General features: G+C 49.3%; 1 protein-coding gene across 3 annotated transcripts in view; it reads left to right on the forward strand.

Annotated features, from left to right (window-relative positions):
- The window catches only part of MINDY4 (MINDY lysine 48 deubiquitinase 4), a 110,669-nt gene that overhangs the window by 21,117 nt on the left and 71,247 nt on the right, over positions 1–18,305 (forward strand). For all 3 annotated transcript variants that reach the window (XM_045052558.1, XM_011280450.4, XR_006594356.1), the window contains exon 5: positions 208–638. In XM_045052558.1, coding sequence (XP_044908493.1) covers positions 208–638 — 431 coding nt within the window. The remainder of the gene's footprint in view (positions 1–207; positions 639–18,305) is intronic.

Consider the following 18,305-nt stretch of genomic DNA (forward strand, 5'->3'; position numbering starts at 1 on the left):
GGAGCACGGTGACAGCATTATGGATGTGGCAGCCTGTGAGTACCTCCTCAAAGGATAGGTGGGATTTTAAGAGGAGTTGGGAATGGGGAAAGACGTTCCAGGGGGAGGAAACGCCATGGGCAAATGCTTGTCGTGTGGGATGGAGTGTTTTCCCACCTCCCTTGAAGGGGATGGGATCCTCACTGCCCTTGTCCTTGCCCCTTTCAGGATTCCCTTCGCAAGCGCTCCCTGAGGCGGTCCCTGTCCTTGAGCAGCGGCGCCCCCCAGGCCTCCGAGGAAGAGGGCCAGAAAGTGCCTGAGCTCTCCGCCGGTGCCCCGGCCCATCCTGCAGCCCAGGAGGGCCTGGCGTCCAGCACTGGCTCCACTTCCAGAAGTCCCCTGGGCCCACTCAGCGAGCTGACCTCAGAAAAACAGAAAACCACACCCAGCAGCCCCCCTCACTTGCCCAGCAAAGGGCTCCTGCAGAGGGGGAGCGGCAGGTGGCGAGATCTTGCAGAGGACAGCCCGGCTGTGGACAGTGGCCCGGAGGGCAACAGGATGCCCTCGAAGTTCTCCTTGCCAGGTGGGAGTGCCAGGATGACCCAGGAGAGGCTGGAGAGAGCGTTCACACGGCAGGGGACCCAGCCCCTGCCCCTCAGGTGAGCGGGCTGTGCTGAGGTGATGGCTTTCCCAGAGATCTGCCCAGTCCCCCGTGGCTCTTTGGGCTCTCCGAGCAAGCCTGTGAAGTCCACAAAGTGGGTATGGTCCCCCCACGAGGGAGAGAACAGCCCAGAGTGCGTACATACGGGAAGCTTCAGAGGAGGGAGGGTTCCTTGGTCCCTTTTTCTTCTCACAGTCTCGAGACTTTGGCACATGATTCCCAGACTTACCTGCAGCAACATGGCCAGGTTGATGTGGCATAAGAGATGTTTCTTGTGGGAGGCCCCAGACATGGTGATGTATCGGCTCCCACAAGGCTCTTGGGGGCAAACTTTTTTTGTGTGTTACTCTTCTTTTATTCTTTCACAATAGACCTTGATGATTCCTATATTGATTCATCTCTGAATGTCAACCAACCTTACATTCCTGGAATAAATCTTACTTGGATGTATTATCTTTTTATATATTATTTGATTAAATTTATTAATATTTGTATGTAGGGTTTTATATATAAATTCGTGAAGGAGATTGGCTAGCAAATTTCCTTCCTTGCAACAACACGATGAGATTCCATTATCTAGGATATGCTTGAAGGGGTGCCCCTTTTTTCTGTTCTCGTGAAGAGTTAGGCACTTGGGTGCTGGTGGTACAGGCAAACTAAATAGATTATAGTCCATAAACTCCCTTTATGACCCTAGTAAGCTGGGCCTACTCTGCTTAACACACTTTGTGGCTATGTTATTTGATGCGTGTACATGTAGAAGTTTTGTATCTTCCTGTCGGATAGACTTTTCTATCATTATGAAATCTCTATCTCTGGTAATGCTTATTGCCTTAATGTCTATTTAGGGAGAGCTACCCCAGCCTTCCTTTGATTATAGTATAGCGATGGAATATCTTTTTCTATCTTTTTACTTTCATCCATTCTATAGCCTTTTACTTAAGGGTTCCGACCAAAACCCTATGGGGTTTGCCAGGATCCTTCCCTCTTTTTTAAAAGATTATAATTTATTTAAGCTAAAAAAAAAAAAAAACCACACAAAAACCCAGTTCACCCATTCCTCCACCCTCTGCTCCCCTCAGCCTTCTTTTGTGATACCTTTTACGGCGACAGATTTTCCTCTAAGCAATTCTTTGTTGTATTCCGTGAGTTCATATGTTGTCTATTCATATGACTTAGTTTAAATATTTTCTAATTCCCGTTGTGATTTATTTCTTCTTTTGACCCATAGGTTATTTAGACACATATTGACCGAAGCAAACATCTGGGGTATTTTTCTGGTTTCTGTTTTTGGTTTCTGGCTTGTTTTCACTTCAGTCACATACACTCTGTGTGAGTTCAGTCTTTTGATATTTGTTGGGATTTCTTTATGGCCCGGTATAGATTTAAAGCTTATCTCTTCTCAGCAGTGAATATTGGGAATTTTTAATCCTCTCAGATAATTTTTAGTTTAGTTGGGATAATTGTTGCATTTACATTTGCCTGTTGCATGTGGTAGGATGAAAAGATCCGCTTCTATTTTTCTCCACAGAGTAAGACAGTTTTCCAGCACCATCTACAATCTGTTCCTCACCCCACTGATTCATGAAGCCACCTTTATTCTTTACAAAGTTCCCCTTTCTTTTTTTTTTTTTTCAATGTTTGTTTATTTTTGGGACAGAGAGAGACAGAGCATGAACGGGGGGAGGGGCAGAGAGAGAGGGAGACACAGAATCGGAAACAGGCTCCAGGCTCCGAGCCATCAGCCCAGAGCCTGACGCGGGGCTCGAACTCACGGACCGCGAGATCGTGACCTGGCTGAAGTCGGACGCTTAACCGACTGCGCCACCCAGGCGCCCCTGGCCACCTTTATTCTTTACAAAGTTCCCATTTCGATGTGGGTCTGTCTTTGAGCTCTCTATTGGGGTTATTGGTCTTCCGTCCTTTTTTAAAAATCTAAAACCACATGACCACAGCTTTTATTACTATGACTTCGTAGTTATAGCTTAGTATCTTGGTGGGGCCAGTCCCCCCTTCTCTTCCTTTGTTTCAGCATTGATATAGCTACTTCTATTTTTTTACTTGAAAGTTTTTTTTAAAAGTTTATTTATTTATTTTGAGAAACAGAGAGAGAGGGAGAGAGCACAAGTGGGGTAGGGGCAGAGAGAGAGAGAGAGAGAGAGAGAGAGAGAGAGAGAGAGAGAGAGAGGACTCCAAGCAGGCTCTGTGCTGACACACTGCAGAGCCTGACGTGGGGCTCAGACCCACAAACCCCGAGACCATGACCTGAGCTGAAATCCAGAGTGGCCACCCAATCCACCGAGCCACCCAGGCGCCCTCTTGGAGCTACTTCTAGATCTTTATTCTTTCTACAGGTCTTTTTTCCCGTTACCCAACATGGGTAGAACTGACTTGTCCTCTTGCTATAAAGGCCCGACTTCCGAATCATTTCGTGACTGGCTCTTTCTTGTCAGTCAGATGTTCTGGACTCAGACTGGTTTTCTCTGACCAACTGCACCTTGACCCCCGCATTTCCAGCCTGTTTTTTTGGCCTCTCAGCACCTATCATTACCTGAAGTTATTGTATTTACTTACCCACTATGTGTCTCCCTCACAATAGAAAATAAATTTCATGAGAACAGAGACTTTATATTCCCTGCTCCTAGAATAGTGCTTGGTACACAGAGGGCATTCGATGAGCATTTGCTTAATACTATTTCTACCATCACCAGCAGCAGTAACAAGATCAATCAACTTTTGATATTGACCTGTTTTGTGTAAGACACTGTTCTAAGTGTTTTGAGTAAATTCACTCTTTTAATCCTCATACGGTTCTAGGAGGGATATACTATTATAATTCCCATTTCACAGGCGAGGAAGCTCACCCAGAGAAGTGGCTGTACTTGTGCATGCTTATACACCTGGTAAGAGGCAGAACGGGTTAGAACCCGGGCGGCGAGCTCCAGAGTCTGGGGAATACGTGAACAAATGGCGTCACCTCTCTCCCTGAAGAGACATCCTTTCCACAGCCTTTAGGGTGGTGACTGGCTTCCACTTGAATCCCTCCTGCCATGGGGAGCTCCCCAGTTCCCACAGCACTTTTGCGTGATTCTGACTGCGAGACAATTCTTCTTCACACTGAGTTAAAATCTGCTTGCTGTGGTTTGACTCAGCGGGCCTTGTTTTGCCCTCCCATGCCACAACCCGAGCGCACCTGAAAGGGAACAGTGCCTCCAACCTAATGGATGGGAGCATTCTCAGGCTGCGGTGATCGGTGGGGGGAGATGGTGGGTTGAGGGGAAACAGGAGTGGCTGGATAGCAGGTGGCCTGGGTTCTAGTCCTCGCTCTGCCCTGGCTGACCTGCGCCAGTCATTTGTTTCTGGACTTAACTGTCTCTGACAGTAAAATGTGGCCACTGGGTAGATGAGGTCCAGGTTTCTTTCCAGCCTGTGCATTTTGCTGGCCTGTGGCTCTTACTTTCAGAGTTATGCTGGGCCCTCTGCTTCAGTCATCAGGTTTTCATTGAACACCTACTGTTTGCAGTGCTCTTAGGAGGTATGGCACATGGGCTCTGGAATCCAATGGGCTGGACTCAGATTCCATGGACTGGCAGTTCTGCCCCTTATAACCACTGTGGCCTTACCCCAGTTAGTAAACCCTTGAAAGATGCTGTGAACTTTGTCTTACAGTAAGCAGGTAAAAGTGCATTCACATCCCCCAGCCCCAATACCAGAAGTATAATCAGGGGTGTTTCACACATGTTTAATAGTGTTGACCCTTATATTGATCAATCAACAAACATTTTGGGGGGCTTTGTTTTTTACCTACCACTTACTCTCTATTTGTTGGACACTGTGCTAAGTGCTTATATGTATTATCCCATTTGCTCTTTATACTAATCGGTTGAGGTGAATATTATTCATTGTTGGTTTTTTTTCTTTTGTGTGCTTATTAAATAGTATTCTTCTCCTGAGCTCTGAACAAATTGACAAACAAAACAAAGGGTATCAGTTAGATTGGAGTAACATACATATCATTTCTGTGATTGATAAGGGGAAGATAGAAGACACAACAGACCCCGAGGCCTCGTGGGCCCAGAACTAGATGGACTTCCCCACCTCATCTCAGGCCATGGGCAGGTCAGCTCTTGTGGCCACGTGGTGGGAGCGGCTGCCCCCGGGAGAGCAACTCACTCTCAAGAGGAGAAAGGCTACAGCTGAGCTTAATGTCCCCCTTTTCTTTCTTTCCCAAATTAACTGGTCAGCTATGTCACACTTCCTTCCTTAGGCTGGAGTGCATAGAGGGAGGAGAGTAAAGGTCTGCAGGAGGGTAGACTAGTAGAGCTCCCTGCAAACTCCCAGAAGACACTGCAGGTTCAGAGTGGGCATCCTCCCACCCAGCAGTTATTATCCCTATGTTACAGACGAGGAAACGGAGGCCAGAGAATTCAAGGAACCTCTCAAGGTTCTGGGTGGAAGCAGGTCCCAGGGCTCAGTTTGGTGGATGGAATATGGGTTGGATTTCAGCTGCCTCTTGTCCCCTCAGCTGGGCATGTTTGTACAGTGCACATACTACATAACCGTATGCAGCACCTTTGACTTAAAAGCCGTAGTTAGCTCCCTGTCCTTCCCAACCCCCCTCTATCAGTCCTGCCCACCTATACCCCCTTCCCCATTCATTTCATTCGATTCAGTAAATGTGGATCGGAGTCATAGTGTGTATCAGACCTGTGAGTTCTTCAAGATGAGAGAGATGTGTGGGTATGTAATTATTTCATTTTATTTTTTTTAAGGTTTATTTGTTTATTTTGATAGAGAGAGAGAGAGTGCATGAGCTGGGGAGGGGCAGAGAGAGAGGGGAAAGAGAGAATCCCAAGCAGGTTCCACACTGCTCAACACGGGGCTCCATCCCACGAACTGTGAGATCATGACCTGAGCCGAAATCAAGAGTTGGACACTTAACCGACTGAGCCACCCGGGCACCCTGCGTATGCAGTTATTTTAAAGCGTGGCAAAGACAGTGAGATGACAGCAGGGCCGGCTTGTGTGTGCAGCGCTGCCCCATCACCCTGCCCTAATGAAGCTGAGGAAAGGTGGCTACTTGGAGCCTTCTGTGGGCCTTGCAACGTCGGGCCCAGGGATGGCCATGGAAGTCACACTTAGGGGCAGAGGCAGGGGCAGGAGCAGGGAGCATGTGTCCTGGGAGAGAGTGTGGGGGGGGGTGGCGGATGATATGACCTGCGGAGATGTTAGGGGACATGGATATCTATGCAGTCAGGCCCTTCTAACTCCTTGGATCTAACTCAGTGGCTGAAGGGACCACTTTCTGCTTTGATTTTTGTTCCTTTCCCGTGTCCTTCGATCTAAGAAGAGACTCAGAAAATATGTCTTCTGGGCTCCCATTGTGGGGGTTGTGGTTGAGACAATCTGTCATTTGTCACTGGCTTGTCAGGGCTGCCCTTGTTAGGTTTCTGTGCTCATCAGTTGGATCTGCTGGGACTCTGGCTGCGACCTGGGCAGTCCTGTAACCCTTGCCTCATTCTGCTTCCCGCCATTGCGCTATGTTGCGGGCAGGACATTCCTCTGTACCTTTACATATGTGGCTATCACCCACATGCCTTGGCCAAAGTAGGTCCTCAGGAAACCTTAGGTGAAGGACCAAGAGCACGGGAGAGGAATTCGTTCTTTAGAAGTCCCCAGAGCTGGGTGTTCTAAGCCTGGTGGCTCCCCAAGTGGCACTTTGTGAAAGCTGATGGTCTGGTTGGGGGTGACCAGCCCTTGCGGTGCTTACAGACCTCTCTGAGGACGTGCTGGCCGGTCATTTGTGTAAGAATCCCTCAGAGTGAATTTCTGGGCCTTCTGATGGCCACATGGACTGTGCTGTGGTTGTTTTTCTGCACATCTGCTCAAAACCTGTCACTCTGGGCATCTGGCAATAGGAACTGGCTTCAGCTTTTATTTTCCGGGTATGCATGGGCCACACAAGCTCCAGCCACTCACTGTTTGCCCAATCTCCTTTGGAGACACGGTGTGTGTAGACATGGGCATGAAATTGAAAGTTGTTGGCCTCCCTTGGGAGTTCAACCCATGGCAGGGGCCACAGCAGCAGTCTTTAGGCACCAGAGCCCCTGAGCAAATGTGCGTCCCCTCATGCAGTTTGAGCAATGGGGCCCTGGAACTTTGGGGGTGAGTGTGTGTTTTTTTTTTGTATTATTGTTAAAAAAAATTTTTTTTTAACATTTATTTATTATCGAGAGACAGAGAGAGGCAGAGCATGAGCATGGAAGGGGCAGAGAGAGGGAGACACAGAATCCCAAGCAGTCTCCAGGCTCTGAGCTGTCAGCACAGAGCCCCACGTGGGGCTTGAACTCACAAACCGCAAGATCATGACCTGAGCCGAAGTTGGACGCTTAACCGACTGAGCCACCCAGGCGCCCCCCCAGCAGTGTGTTTTAACAAGCCCTCCAGGTGATGTGCTTCAGGTGAAGCTGAAGAACCAGTGCCCTAGAAGCCTGAGATGGAGGGGTGACTGCATGTAATTACTGGGGTGCTCTCAGGAGAAAGTCAGTGGGGGGGGGCGGACAGGGTTGGGGAAGGTCTCAGCCAGGATGTGGGGCCTTAGTCTGATCTCCCAGGGAGATGAGAGTGTGAATTGACCCAGAGCTGGCCCCACCTTTAAGCTAGGAGAGGGCTTTTTTCCCAAGTCAGTCACTGGCTAAGGGTCACCCGTCCTGGGGAGGGGGGGCGGGGGGAGTTGCGATGGGCAGTGTGCCACCTCCTGGGTGAGTCTGGCAAAGGGTGATTCTGTGGAGAAGGACGCAGCTGTGAGCTGTTAGCCAACATGGACAGCAGCCGGGATGGGCACGCTGAGGCAAGGGCACCTGGGCGGGACACCAGTGTTGTCTGTGTCATTCTTGTGGCTCCTTGTACACTCGCCCAGAACTTGGTGTTATTTTAAAAAATATTTATTTGTTTTTTTTTAATGTTTTTATTTATATGTGTGTGTGAGAGAGTGCACAAGCAGGGGAAGGACAGAGACAGAGAGAGACACACAGAATCCAAAGCAGGCTCCAGGCTCTGAGCTGGCAGCACAGAGCCCGACATGGGGCTCGAACCCATAAACTGTGAGATCATGACCTAAGCAGAAGTCGGATGCTTAACCGACGGAGCCGCCCAGGTGCCCCAAACCCGGGTTATGGCAGACAAGCTGCAAAGCCTGTTCATGGCCATCACCTCTGGTGCATAGGGTGCCCTGCTGAGGCAGGCCAGGCAGGCTCGTTTATAGGCTGGGAGACAGACTCTAGAGGGGACACTGGAATGAAGCTTAATTCAGGCCCACAGACAGCCCCTCCCATCATGATACTGTAGCCCCTGCTGCAAGAATGCCAGATGAACTGTCACTGGCTTCGTGGCTGCTAACGTCCTGCTGTGTCGATCAGACGGGAGGTGCCTCTTGAGCCCTTTTGGTGCCCAGGCCACCACTAGGGCTACAGAAGCGTGAGATGGCTCCTTGCCTCTGAAGCCCAGGGCCTTTCGTGAAGCTGTCCGTACTTGGGTGCTCGATTGTGGCCCTCAGAGGAGTGAAAGATTGGAGCGGTTAGGGAGTGCTGCGGACAGGGAAGAGGGCCTTGGGCTTGGAGAGGCCACGGTTAACGCAAAGACTTCACGGTGAAGCAGTGACATCGGGTGAGGAATGTAATTAAACTGCCTTGTTGTGCAGCCTGGACTCCGCTTTAGCCCCGAGTATCAGTGTCCCTGCTTCTGTGTGGAAGCCAGTAGTCGATTCCAGGGGTTCAGTGAGTGCCATTAGGGGGCCCCAGCAGATTTTTCGGGTTTTGTAGAATGGACAGTAGGTGGCGGCAGATCGTCATCAGTCATCAGGACTCCAGAGACCCTTGCTGGCGATTTCATTCAGCAGGCCCTCAGCAGGCCCCTCTTAAGGACAGTGCACCCTGAGGAGCTAGGAGCGAATCCCGGTCCCTCCCGGATCCCCATCCCCTCCCAGGCTCCTGATCGTGAGCAGAGGCCGGCAGGCACACAGATGCCTGGCTGCGCCCTGAGAGGGAGTGGACAATGCCATCTGGGGCTTGGCAGAGGCTTAGCTGAGGATGTGGTATTTGCGGTTTACGGGCTCTTCCCCATACCCGAGCATCCCGGGGCTGACGCCATCTGCACTGCATGGGATGAGTAATGGGTGGGACTTCCAGTTTAATTGATCTCTGCACATTATTTGGAGTCAGTCTGTAAAGATTCGAAATTAGCTGACTCTTGACACATACACATCTGCTTTCCTGTGTCCCAGAGGCCCCGTGTGAACAGGTACCGGCCTGCGGCTCCTGTGCTGGTCCGGCTTCACCTTCCTAACTGACTCCAGGGACCTCTCTTCTATGGTGGGTACGGCTGCTCTGTGCTCAGCTGGCCTCCCTCCCACCTCTCACCCACATTTACCCTACATGTGTGCTCCCCCAAACCCCCCACCCGCGGGGGAATACGAGTTCTCGTTTCCTCGCACGTGCAGGAGATTAAATAGGAGAAACTGCCCCAGTGCGCATTTCAGGCCACTTGGAGTCCTGTAGGACAGGGGCAGATATCCCTACCCTGTGGGGTAATTCTCGCTGCTGGCCACCTTCAGCTCCAGGGCACCTGGGTCTTCTGTCCAGGGCATCGCCTAGGGAAGCCGCTACTGCTGGATAGAAGGAGGCTCTTAAGGCTCAGGGATAATTTTTGAGAGATGGCTGCCAGCAGGGGTAGTATATGGAGATTTTTCTCTCCTGGGTGCTTTTTAATTTTCTTCCCCCCTCCCTCCATGATGCTTTTTTGCTGGTCTGCCAGTTAGCTCACTAGACCCTGGCTACCAGAACTGCAAAGAGGTCCATCTAGAGGTCAGCAACAGGACCAGGATGAGAGTGACGCAAATGGGGCATCTAGGGTGCAGGGTTTAAGGAGCGCTCGTTCTCAGGGTGGTTCATCTGCATGAACCTGGGAGTGAGTGCCTCCTTAAAATTTTCACCTTAGGTGCCTTGCATATGTCACTCTAATGGTGGCCTGGTCGGCATAGTCTGTGAGCTTTTCTTCTGCTCCTGGGTATCATGGAAAACCCTCACTATAGTGTGGTGACTTCATAACTCACCTTTACTTCCATGAAGTCCTCAAGGACTGGAGTGGGCCTGCCTGCCTCCCTCCCTTCCTCCCTTCCTTTTTTTCTAGCCATATCCCTGGACCTGGCAATAAGTATTGGGCAAAAGGAGGAAGGAGAAAGGAAGCAAAAATTATGCTGATCTGCTTGGGACAGTGTCATAAAACTTTAAACTGATAATTTTCAGTAGAATTGAAACAATCACAGATTTATCCTCAGGGTCACTTGGTATTCATTCATTCACTCATTCATTTTTTATTCATACATTCATTTAACCAACCAACAACCCATCCATCCAACCAACCAACCAACCCGCCAGCCCACCAACCCAAACCGTCACAACTGTGATGTCCTATATTTAAGTCATCTTGAATGTTGCCTTCTCTAGGAAGCTTTCCCTGATCTCTTTTCTGCTCCAAAACCTGGACATGACCCCCTTCTCATAGTTCTCACAGCACATGTCACACTGAAGAGAGCTCACAGGCTACCTTGTTCGTCCTGCTGGACTGTCAGCTGCCTGAGTGTGGGGGTGAGTTGTCTATGACCCATCCTCCCTCAACTTTGCTCAGAACTGTTCCACACTTATTGGATGCAACTGGATTATATCGGCTCTGCCTTGGGGAGGGGGAAGTGAAGTGTGAGGTCTTCCCTTCACTCAAGGAACACGCAGAAGAGTGGGATTCGTGATTTTTTGGACAGAAAAAGTCACCTAAAAGTAGCACGCAGCATCTGTCCCAGGCCAAGTGGATGGTGCCCATTCAGATGCCACAGGGTCTTAGAGGAGGGGGTGTTCCTGGGCTGGGCCTTGAAGGGTGAGCAGGGTTGGAATAGCCAAGTTGGGAAATTGCCAAGGGCCTCACCGTGGTGCCTGGACATACTCATTGTTCTCCACTTTTCTCCCAGTCTGAGATTTCTGGAGAAAAAGTGTGCTGGTATTCCTGGGAGTCTCATTCCTGAAAGCTAAAGCAACTCTCTCAATTTTCCTCAGCACCCCCCTCCTTCTTAGAGTTTATTTATTTATTTGAGAGAGAGTATGAGTAGGGGAGGGGCAGAGAGAGAGGGAGAGAGAGGATCCCAAGCAGCCTTTGTGCTGGTGCTGCCAGCACAGAGCCTGATGCGGGGCTCAAACTCACAAACCATGAGATCACGATCTGAGCCGAAACCAAAAGTTGGATGCTTAACCAACTGAACCACCCAGTTGGTGGTTCAGCTGAACCTTTTTTTTCTGGAGCCTCCTGAACCCTTTTTTTCTGGAGCCTGTATTGGGTTCTGCTGCATTTGTAGACATTTATGGATGATGTGCATCTATGGGGGCTCATATAGAAAGAGCCTAAGCTCATAGCTTTCCCTAAAGATTGGGAAGGGGCTTTGGTTTAGGGAAAAGATGGGCATTCTTGTTAGCACCCTGAGTGTAACTTTGTTAGGCTAACTGCCTCGGGGACTGGGGCAGAGAGAGCTGATGATGTCTTTCCCCTGCTAAATCCCTTTCTATTCTGATGGAGCGGACCTTCCCTTGTGACTCCCCAGCTCATTTTCCCAAACAGCGGCCGTGGGATGGAATACTGCTGTGACTCACTCAGGCTGGTGCCTCTACTGTAGAAAGATGGGCTTTGATCCTGAGTTCTGTCAAGGGCATTTTGGGTAGAGTTCTTCAGATCGCAAAGATGGCCTGCCAGGGCAGTTTCCTGTATAGCTGGATTCCATGTGTGTGCCTCATTCCAGAAAATTCTACTTTGTTTTCTCTGCTCATTCCACAAGAAGTTACTAAAGCCATGGGATTCCTTCCATTTCCTGTTGAGGCCACTTTTGCAGCCATGGGTCCCTCAGAAGTGGAGCCTTTTCCCAATAGAGTAAACAGTTTTTGATCTCAATCTAAATACATGTTATTTAATTTTATTCAATTCAACAAAGCATTTATGGAGTACGTCTTGCTTGTTCGACTAGTGTTGGAAGGAGAGATGATGGATAGGTTCCTGTCCCAAAGAGGCTGAGACATCCATGCAAATGACTGTCATACAGGATTAAAAAAAGGCAAGTGACAAGGGGACAAGGGCAGAGAGCCATGGAACTAAGGTCTGGATTATTTCAGGGATAATTAAGCTCTTGAGCACTCACATTTGACAAGTCCTGTGGCAAGAGCTTTAGATACATTACTTTATTTAATCCTGATAGCCACATGGGGAGAGTTATCGTCTTCATTTTATAGGTGGGGAAATTGCGGCACAGAATGACCAACCGGTCTGAGTTCATGCAGACGGTCTGGCTCTTGGGGCCTCAGTCTCAACCACTGTCCATAGGCCCCTGTCTTGGGAAGAAGGGCTGTGGGGGAGCTGCCACTTGTGAGGACTTAGAGAGTTGATCTGGCAATTTAGGAGGCAGAGGCATCCCCTGCTGAGGGGACAGTGTAAGCAGGGGCAAAGAGGTGGGCACACTGGTGTAGTGGCTGTGGGCCAAGGAGGGCCGGGAGGCTGGGTGAGCAGGTAGCAGAGATGGGGCCCTGAAGGGGAGGCGAGTCGGATCCCGGGCATGTCCAGCTGAGCCTTCATGTCCACAGTCAGGTGTGGGGCAGAAGTGTAGATCCCAGGAAACACATAATGGAAGCATGAGAGGTACTGGCATGGGGCCAAAAGCTGAAGTTCTTGGAGCGATGGGCACTGCCAAGGGTACGTGGTAAAGGCACCCGGGTCCAAATCCTGAGTGGGAGAGCCATGTGTTTGGTGTGATAAGGAAAAACAGTGGTCAGAGCAGGAGGACTGCGGAGGTGAGGGAAGAGAGGGTCTCTAGGAAGCAGGAAGGTGACAGTTTTGGACCCTCAGGAGAGGCTGGGAGCCTTGCGGCACCTGGCCTGGAAGAGATGCTGCCTGCTACTTTCAGGTGACTTTTTCTGTCCGCAGAATCACTAATCCCACGCTTCTGTGCTCCCTTGGGGGAGGACACACCAGGTGTGCTGACAGAAGAAGTGTTGGAGAGAGCTCTTTCAGGAGGGTACCGGGGGCAGGAGGCCAACTGCTGCAGATCGAGGAATGGTGTGGGTGAGGTCGTCTACACAGAGCGTGGAGCTTTTTAAAAGCTTAGAGGTGAAGGGAAGCACGGGGACAGGATGGCAGCTCCAGACCGGGGAGGGTCAGGGAACAGGGTCTTTTTTTCCAGGACCGGAGAGATGTGAGCATGTTTGTAAGCCCAAGGCTGGGTGCCAGCCACACAGGAGAAACCAGCCATTCACAGAGACTCCCAAGAGGCAGGAAGTGTGTCCTTGGGTTGGGTCTGGGAGGGGCTGCACTGACAGTATCCAGATTCATTTTCTGCCACTCCACAACGGTAGTTGAGGTCGTGATGCCGGGCCTGGGGCATTACAAGTTCTCAGAGTAGCTTTGAAAGCCCCAGTGAAAGAGCCAGTTCTGCTCAGAAGAGTTTTTGGATTATTTGAAACTTAGTCCAATGAAGCAAAGCTTTGTTAAGTTATTGAGGACTGCTGTTTGGAAAACGTTGCATTTTATTGAGTTTTGAGACTTTGAAACAGGGCTCTCCATCTTTAACAGATTTAGTGACTCTCAGCCTGGTGAGGTTGAAAGAACCTGGGATTTAGAATTGGACAGATTTGCCACTTACTAACAGGGTGACCTCGGGCATGATGTTTTTGTTTATCGCTTTGTGACTTAGTTTCTTCATCTAAGAAATGGGATATTATACCTGTCTTTACGGGATCGTCATGAAGAATAAGGGAAATAATGCATATAGAATATTTGGCCCACAATAGTTAATAAATACTGGCTATCTTTCCTACTCTTTGGTTGTCCAAAACACACTGTTTCTTAAGTGGATGGATATATTCCTGAATAAATGGAAATTTTGTAAGGAAGAGGTGGGAAGTAAGATTAGAGATTATGGGAGATTATGATGGTCAAAGAGAAATGTTTCGATCTGTTGTGTGGGCCATGTGGGCCATGGCCAAAGGCGGTGAAGAGGAGCATGACCTGGGTTCCTGTGCCTCAGGACGGGTCTCCCCCCTGGGGCCAGGCACTTAGTAGGTCTTCAGGGAGCATGTGTGGATTAAATTTGCCTTCCATGAGGCATTTCCTCCCTTTCACACTCAAGGCCAAGGTGAGGCTGGGCCCTCATTTGAAAGCTCTTGAGGTTGACACAGAGGTGTGCTCCTGCCTGTCTCTTTTCTAGAAGTTCCCCCTAGGCTGGCACAGTTGGCTGCCCTTGCTTGGGCCCCCGTGGCTGTGGTCTTCCATCTCAGGGCTACTGCACTGGGCCTCAGGGCTTCGTTAGGTTCTGTGAAGGTGTAAAGAGAAATGGGAAGTCCATGAGAGGAGGGTGGCATTCCTATAATCTACTTAGTTCAGCTTTTCTGCCTTCAAATAAAATTTCTTTTGTATGAGAAAAAAAAAATTAACCAACCAAAAAACTTCCTGAATGGACACCATGACCAAGTTCTCTGCCATCATCTGAGACTGGAGGCTCTTTTGCAGGCCTTACAATCACCTTCATAATTTCATATTCCCCTCCTCACGGAGCAATGGCACACTGAACCCCACGTTCCACAAGCCACTCTATAGAGGGCAGATGAACTTATATGGGCATTTTGACAAGTGTCTAGGAACCAAGGCCAGCGGAAGTCAAGGATATCCATCTGGGTGCTACAACCCAGAGCCTCTCCACACCCCCCCGGCCCCCCCTCAGCTTCTTGACAAATCTCAGGCCGCTTTCTAGCCTAGATGTGGACGGTCAGGCATCCTTAAAACCCAATACACTCCTAGGAGTGTTTTAAAAGAAGAAAAGAGAAGTTGAAAGTATCCATTTTAGATAAAAACCAAAAGGGGAGCTGGCCCATTAAATAAAGACATTATGATTGTTCTCTCCATCTTTTTAAAGAAAATAACTCTGAAAGGTGTATTTACCAGATGTCGGGATGTGGGAGAGCCTAAATGAGGATCGTGGCTTTAAAAAGCGGTGTTATGCAAATAAACCCCACATGCGTTTTGTAGGAGACTGTCCTTGTTCTTAGGAGATACAGGCTGGATGGAGTATTTAGGGATGACGTTATAACTCACTTTCAGATGGTTCAGCAAAAAACAAAAAAGAAGTGTGTGTGTTTCTGTGTGTCTGCGTGTGTTTGGAGGGAGGGAGGGAGAGAGGAAAGGAGAGGGAGAAAAGCAAATGTGGTAAAATGTTAATAATTTGTCCCTGTAAGTGGAGGGTATACTGGTGTTCATTGTATTGTTCTTTCATTTTTCCTGTAGGTTCAATAGTTTTCCAATTAAAAAGGGAAAACGCGCATGGAGCACATAGGAAAAATGACTAGTCAATAGAATCTATCTTTTATCTCTCAGAAAAGATCCTAAAGAAGTGTAACAGGGTCGTGGTGTGCCGCTAAAGGTTGGAATCTGGGCGAGGTGATGATACAAAGCCCAGGGCCAGCCCAAGAGGCACCGAGCGAATGCCCCAACATGCCCGGCAAGTGGTATGACAGCCCCTTCTCTGTCCTATGTGGGCATCCTCAAGCCCTTTGGTCTCCAAGGAACCAATGGCTGTTGCAGAAACAATAGTCCATACACCTGGTCCAGATACACAGAAAGCAGCTTCCTTCAGTGTCATCCTGGTGGGCACTCGAAGCTGACGCCTGCCTGTCCCCCAGCTCTGGCCTCCCCTACCCACACTGCCAGGACCGGAGCCCACACACCCACAAGCTGGCAGTACAAGCTGCCTGGGTCTTCCCTCTGCAGACCCTCCGGATGTTTTCTTGCAACCTCCGATTTTCTTTTTCTTTTTTTTTTATTACACCCACATCGTGAGGCTCAACGTGACATTTCCAACAGGAGACTGCCTGACGTGAGTCCAGCTGCTTCACATGGTTTTTATATTTGTTCTGGAAAAAGCTCCAGATACCTTTGGTCAAAGCTCTTCCTGTCGGCTGCGCTGCCGGGGCCGTTTCTCGCCCACACGGTCCAGAAGGGGCTGCCATCTCTGGCCCCTCACGTTTGCCCCCCTGGGGACAGGTGATGGGTGGCAGAAGGGTGCAGCCCGGAGAAGCAAGGAGTCTAGGTGTGGTTTTGGAGGGCGTGTGCCTTCAGTCTCATTCTTGTGTTATTTGGATTCAGATCCTTAGAAACCAGGGAAGCCAGAGCCTTGCCAAAGGGCTTCATTCTGCTTCAGCCGAAGTTTCTCTGTTAAGTAGAAAAGACTGTGCTCCTTGCATTTCTCCCCCCTCCCCCCTTTTACAAACTCACACTAATGTGTTACCTCTTAAGGAATTGGGAAGGAATACTTGTCCTGTGCTAAAATTCTAAGTCCCCGTTTCCTGACTTCTGTGTGAGGTGTTCTCTGGGCTCCTCAGCTTTAGTGCTCGCTCGTCAAGTTGCAGCGTGGATTCCCTACCTTTGGGCAGTGTCCCAGCTCCCCACTGAATACCCCCATCCGCTGGGCTTCCTGCACAGAACCACCCGTGCTCAATAGCTGGGAGCTCTTCATTAGAGGCAGAGGCTGTAACTCCGGCAGGTGGGGAGGGAGGGGACCCACCCTCTGGTCGGTACCCAGGGACCCTCACACCCCATTTCAAGTGAAAATGGCTGCCAGAAGAGGCACAGGGAAGCAGCCGAACTGGCTCAGGGACACATCTAATTTTAGCTCAGGGTGTGCTCGTCCTGAGTTGGGGCTGGTCCACCCATGGAAATTCCACAGCTCTCTGGTTTTATGTGTGTGAGTGGCGTAATGCTCAAAGTTAGCAAAGCTAACTTGGTTTTAAAGCAGCATGTTTCTTTCTCGTTTTTTTTCTAAGAAATTTCCAGAAAACAACCTGTTCTCTGTGCTTTTGGAGTAGGTCAGAATTTCCTGAAGATTCCTCTTTTGTGATGGGGCACTGTGAGCTGGGAGAAAGAGATGTTCTGAGAGCCAGTCTTGGCTGGGCCTTCCTCAGTATGAACGCGGCCAAGACAATGACAGGGTCTCTGGGTCGGAGGAGTCCTTGTGGTGTCAGACATCTGGTACAGTGGGTCACCGGGAGTTCATAGGTCAGCAACATAAAAACAAAGTTGGAAACAGAAAACAGAACCCTGGGGGACCAACTTGGTTCAGGTCCAAGTGTGGAGAGCCTGAAACGTAAACTGTTTTGGCAGCCTCCTTAAGACGAAGAATATAAAAGTATCTCATTTTTGCAAATTTGATAAAAATAGAAGGCCACGCCAGCACATTGCTTGGGCCTCTGGGAAGGGGTCTGCGTAGGTGAGGGCCCGTGGAGCTTAAGCCCCGTTAACGTCACCGTCAGTCACATGCTGTTCAGCGTGGTGGTGTTGTTATTTTGTTTTCTGGCCAAGTGGGAGTGTTAAAACCAATTTCGTAAAATTTAAATGTAGATATAATCTTGAAATAAAATTCTGGCGTTTAACATGAACGCTGTGTGAAAGATGCACTGTATAGGCGCTTGTTTTCCTCACTTGACCATGGACCTGTGTGTCAGGAACTGGTTTGTGTCAGACAACTTCCAACTTTCTCGGCCTCAGTGTCCTCGTTTGTGAAAATGCTGCTTCCCACATAGGCCTCTGGGGGGAATTAAATGAGAAACTATGCTTTGAAAGGGCTTGGTGAAGTCGATCTGAACGCCCAGATCAATCATGTTTATCGTAAGGACAAAACTGTGGAACATTTAGAAGCTTTAGAATGTAACAGGAAGGAAAATAGAAGCCTAGGGAAGGTGATATCCATCTAGGACCACTTGGGGGGAAGACATGAGCTCCAACAAGAAGAATTATTTAAGTGTAAACCTACTCTAAAGGTTTTCTAAAAGGAAATGAACCCAAATTTCTCTCTTTTATTTGTATGTGTTTTAAAATTTATTTTATTTCTTCAAATTTCTCCATTTTAAAATTGAGAAGAAGTTAACGCACCCAGACAGCATTGTTTCAGATTTGTGACTCATGGCTTTTTTATTACTGCTTATGCAGGGGAGAGTTTTGTGTGTTCAAAATGGAAATACTTCATCGCAGAAGTTGTTTTAGGCCGCTTTTTGACATATTTAGCCACACGGAACCCAAGTGGAATCACTGTTTAATGAGACTTGGAGAAAGTTGACCTCTGTCATTGGGACAGCTCCTTCCCTGGATGTGTTGGCTTTTACTAGGACAGTAACAGGGCAGGGACAGTGCCCCAAAGCAGCTGCCCCTAGCAGCTAAGTAAACATCTCCACGCAGCTTCCCAATCCACGGTGGAAACCAGCGGCAACTCTTATGTAATGTCTTTCAGGAGGCATGTCAGAACCTTCCCCTTTATAATGCCAAGTGTGACTTTATAGACTCCCTGGGACAGGACCAAGGTTGTAGAGGCAATCCTTTCCATCCTGGGCTCTTATACCAGCCTTGGGGAGGGCAGGGCCAGGGCTAGTCTCTGTCTCTGGTAGAGCCTTGCCATTGGGTCCTCACTCTGAGGCCGGGAGCCCTAATCAGAGGCAGGCTTGTGATCCCAGTTGCTGGGTGTGCAGTCTGGGGCTCACACCTCGGGGCCCTTGTGGCATGAGCCAGGCACCATGTCACATCTCTAGCTCTGGCCCTGGTC

The sequence above is a fragment of the Felis catus genome, chromosome A2 (genome assembly GCF_018350175.1).
Source record: "Felis catus isolate Fca126 chromosome A2, F.catus_Fca126_mat1.0, whole genome shotgun sequence".
In the NCBI taxonomy this organism is placed as follows: domain Eukaryota; kingdom Metazoa; phylum Chordata; class Mammalia; order Carnivora; family Felidae; genus Felis; species Felis catus.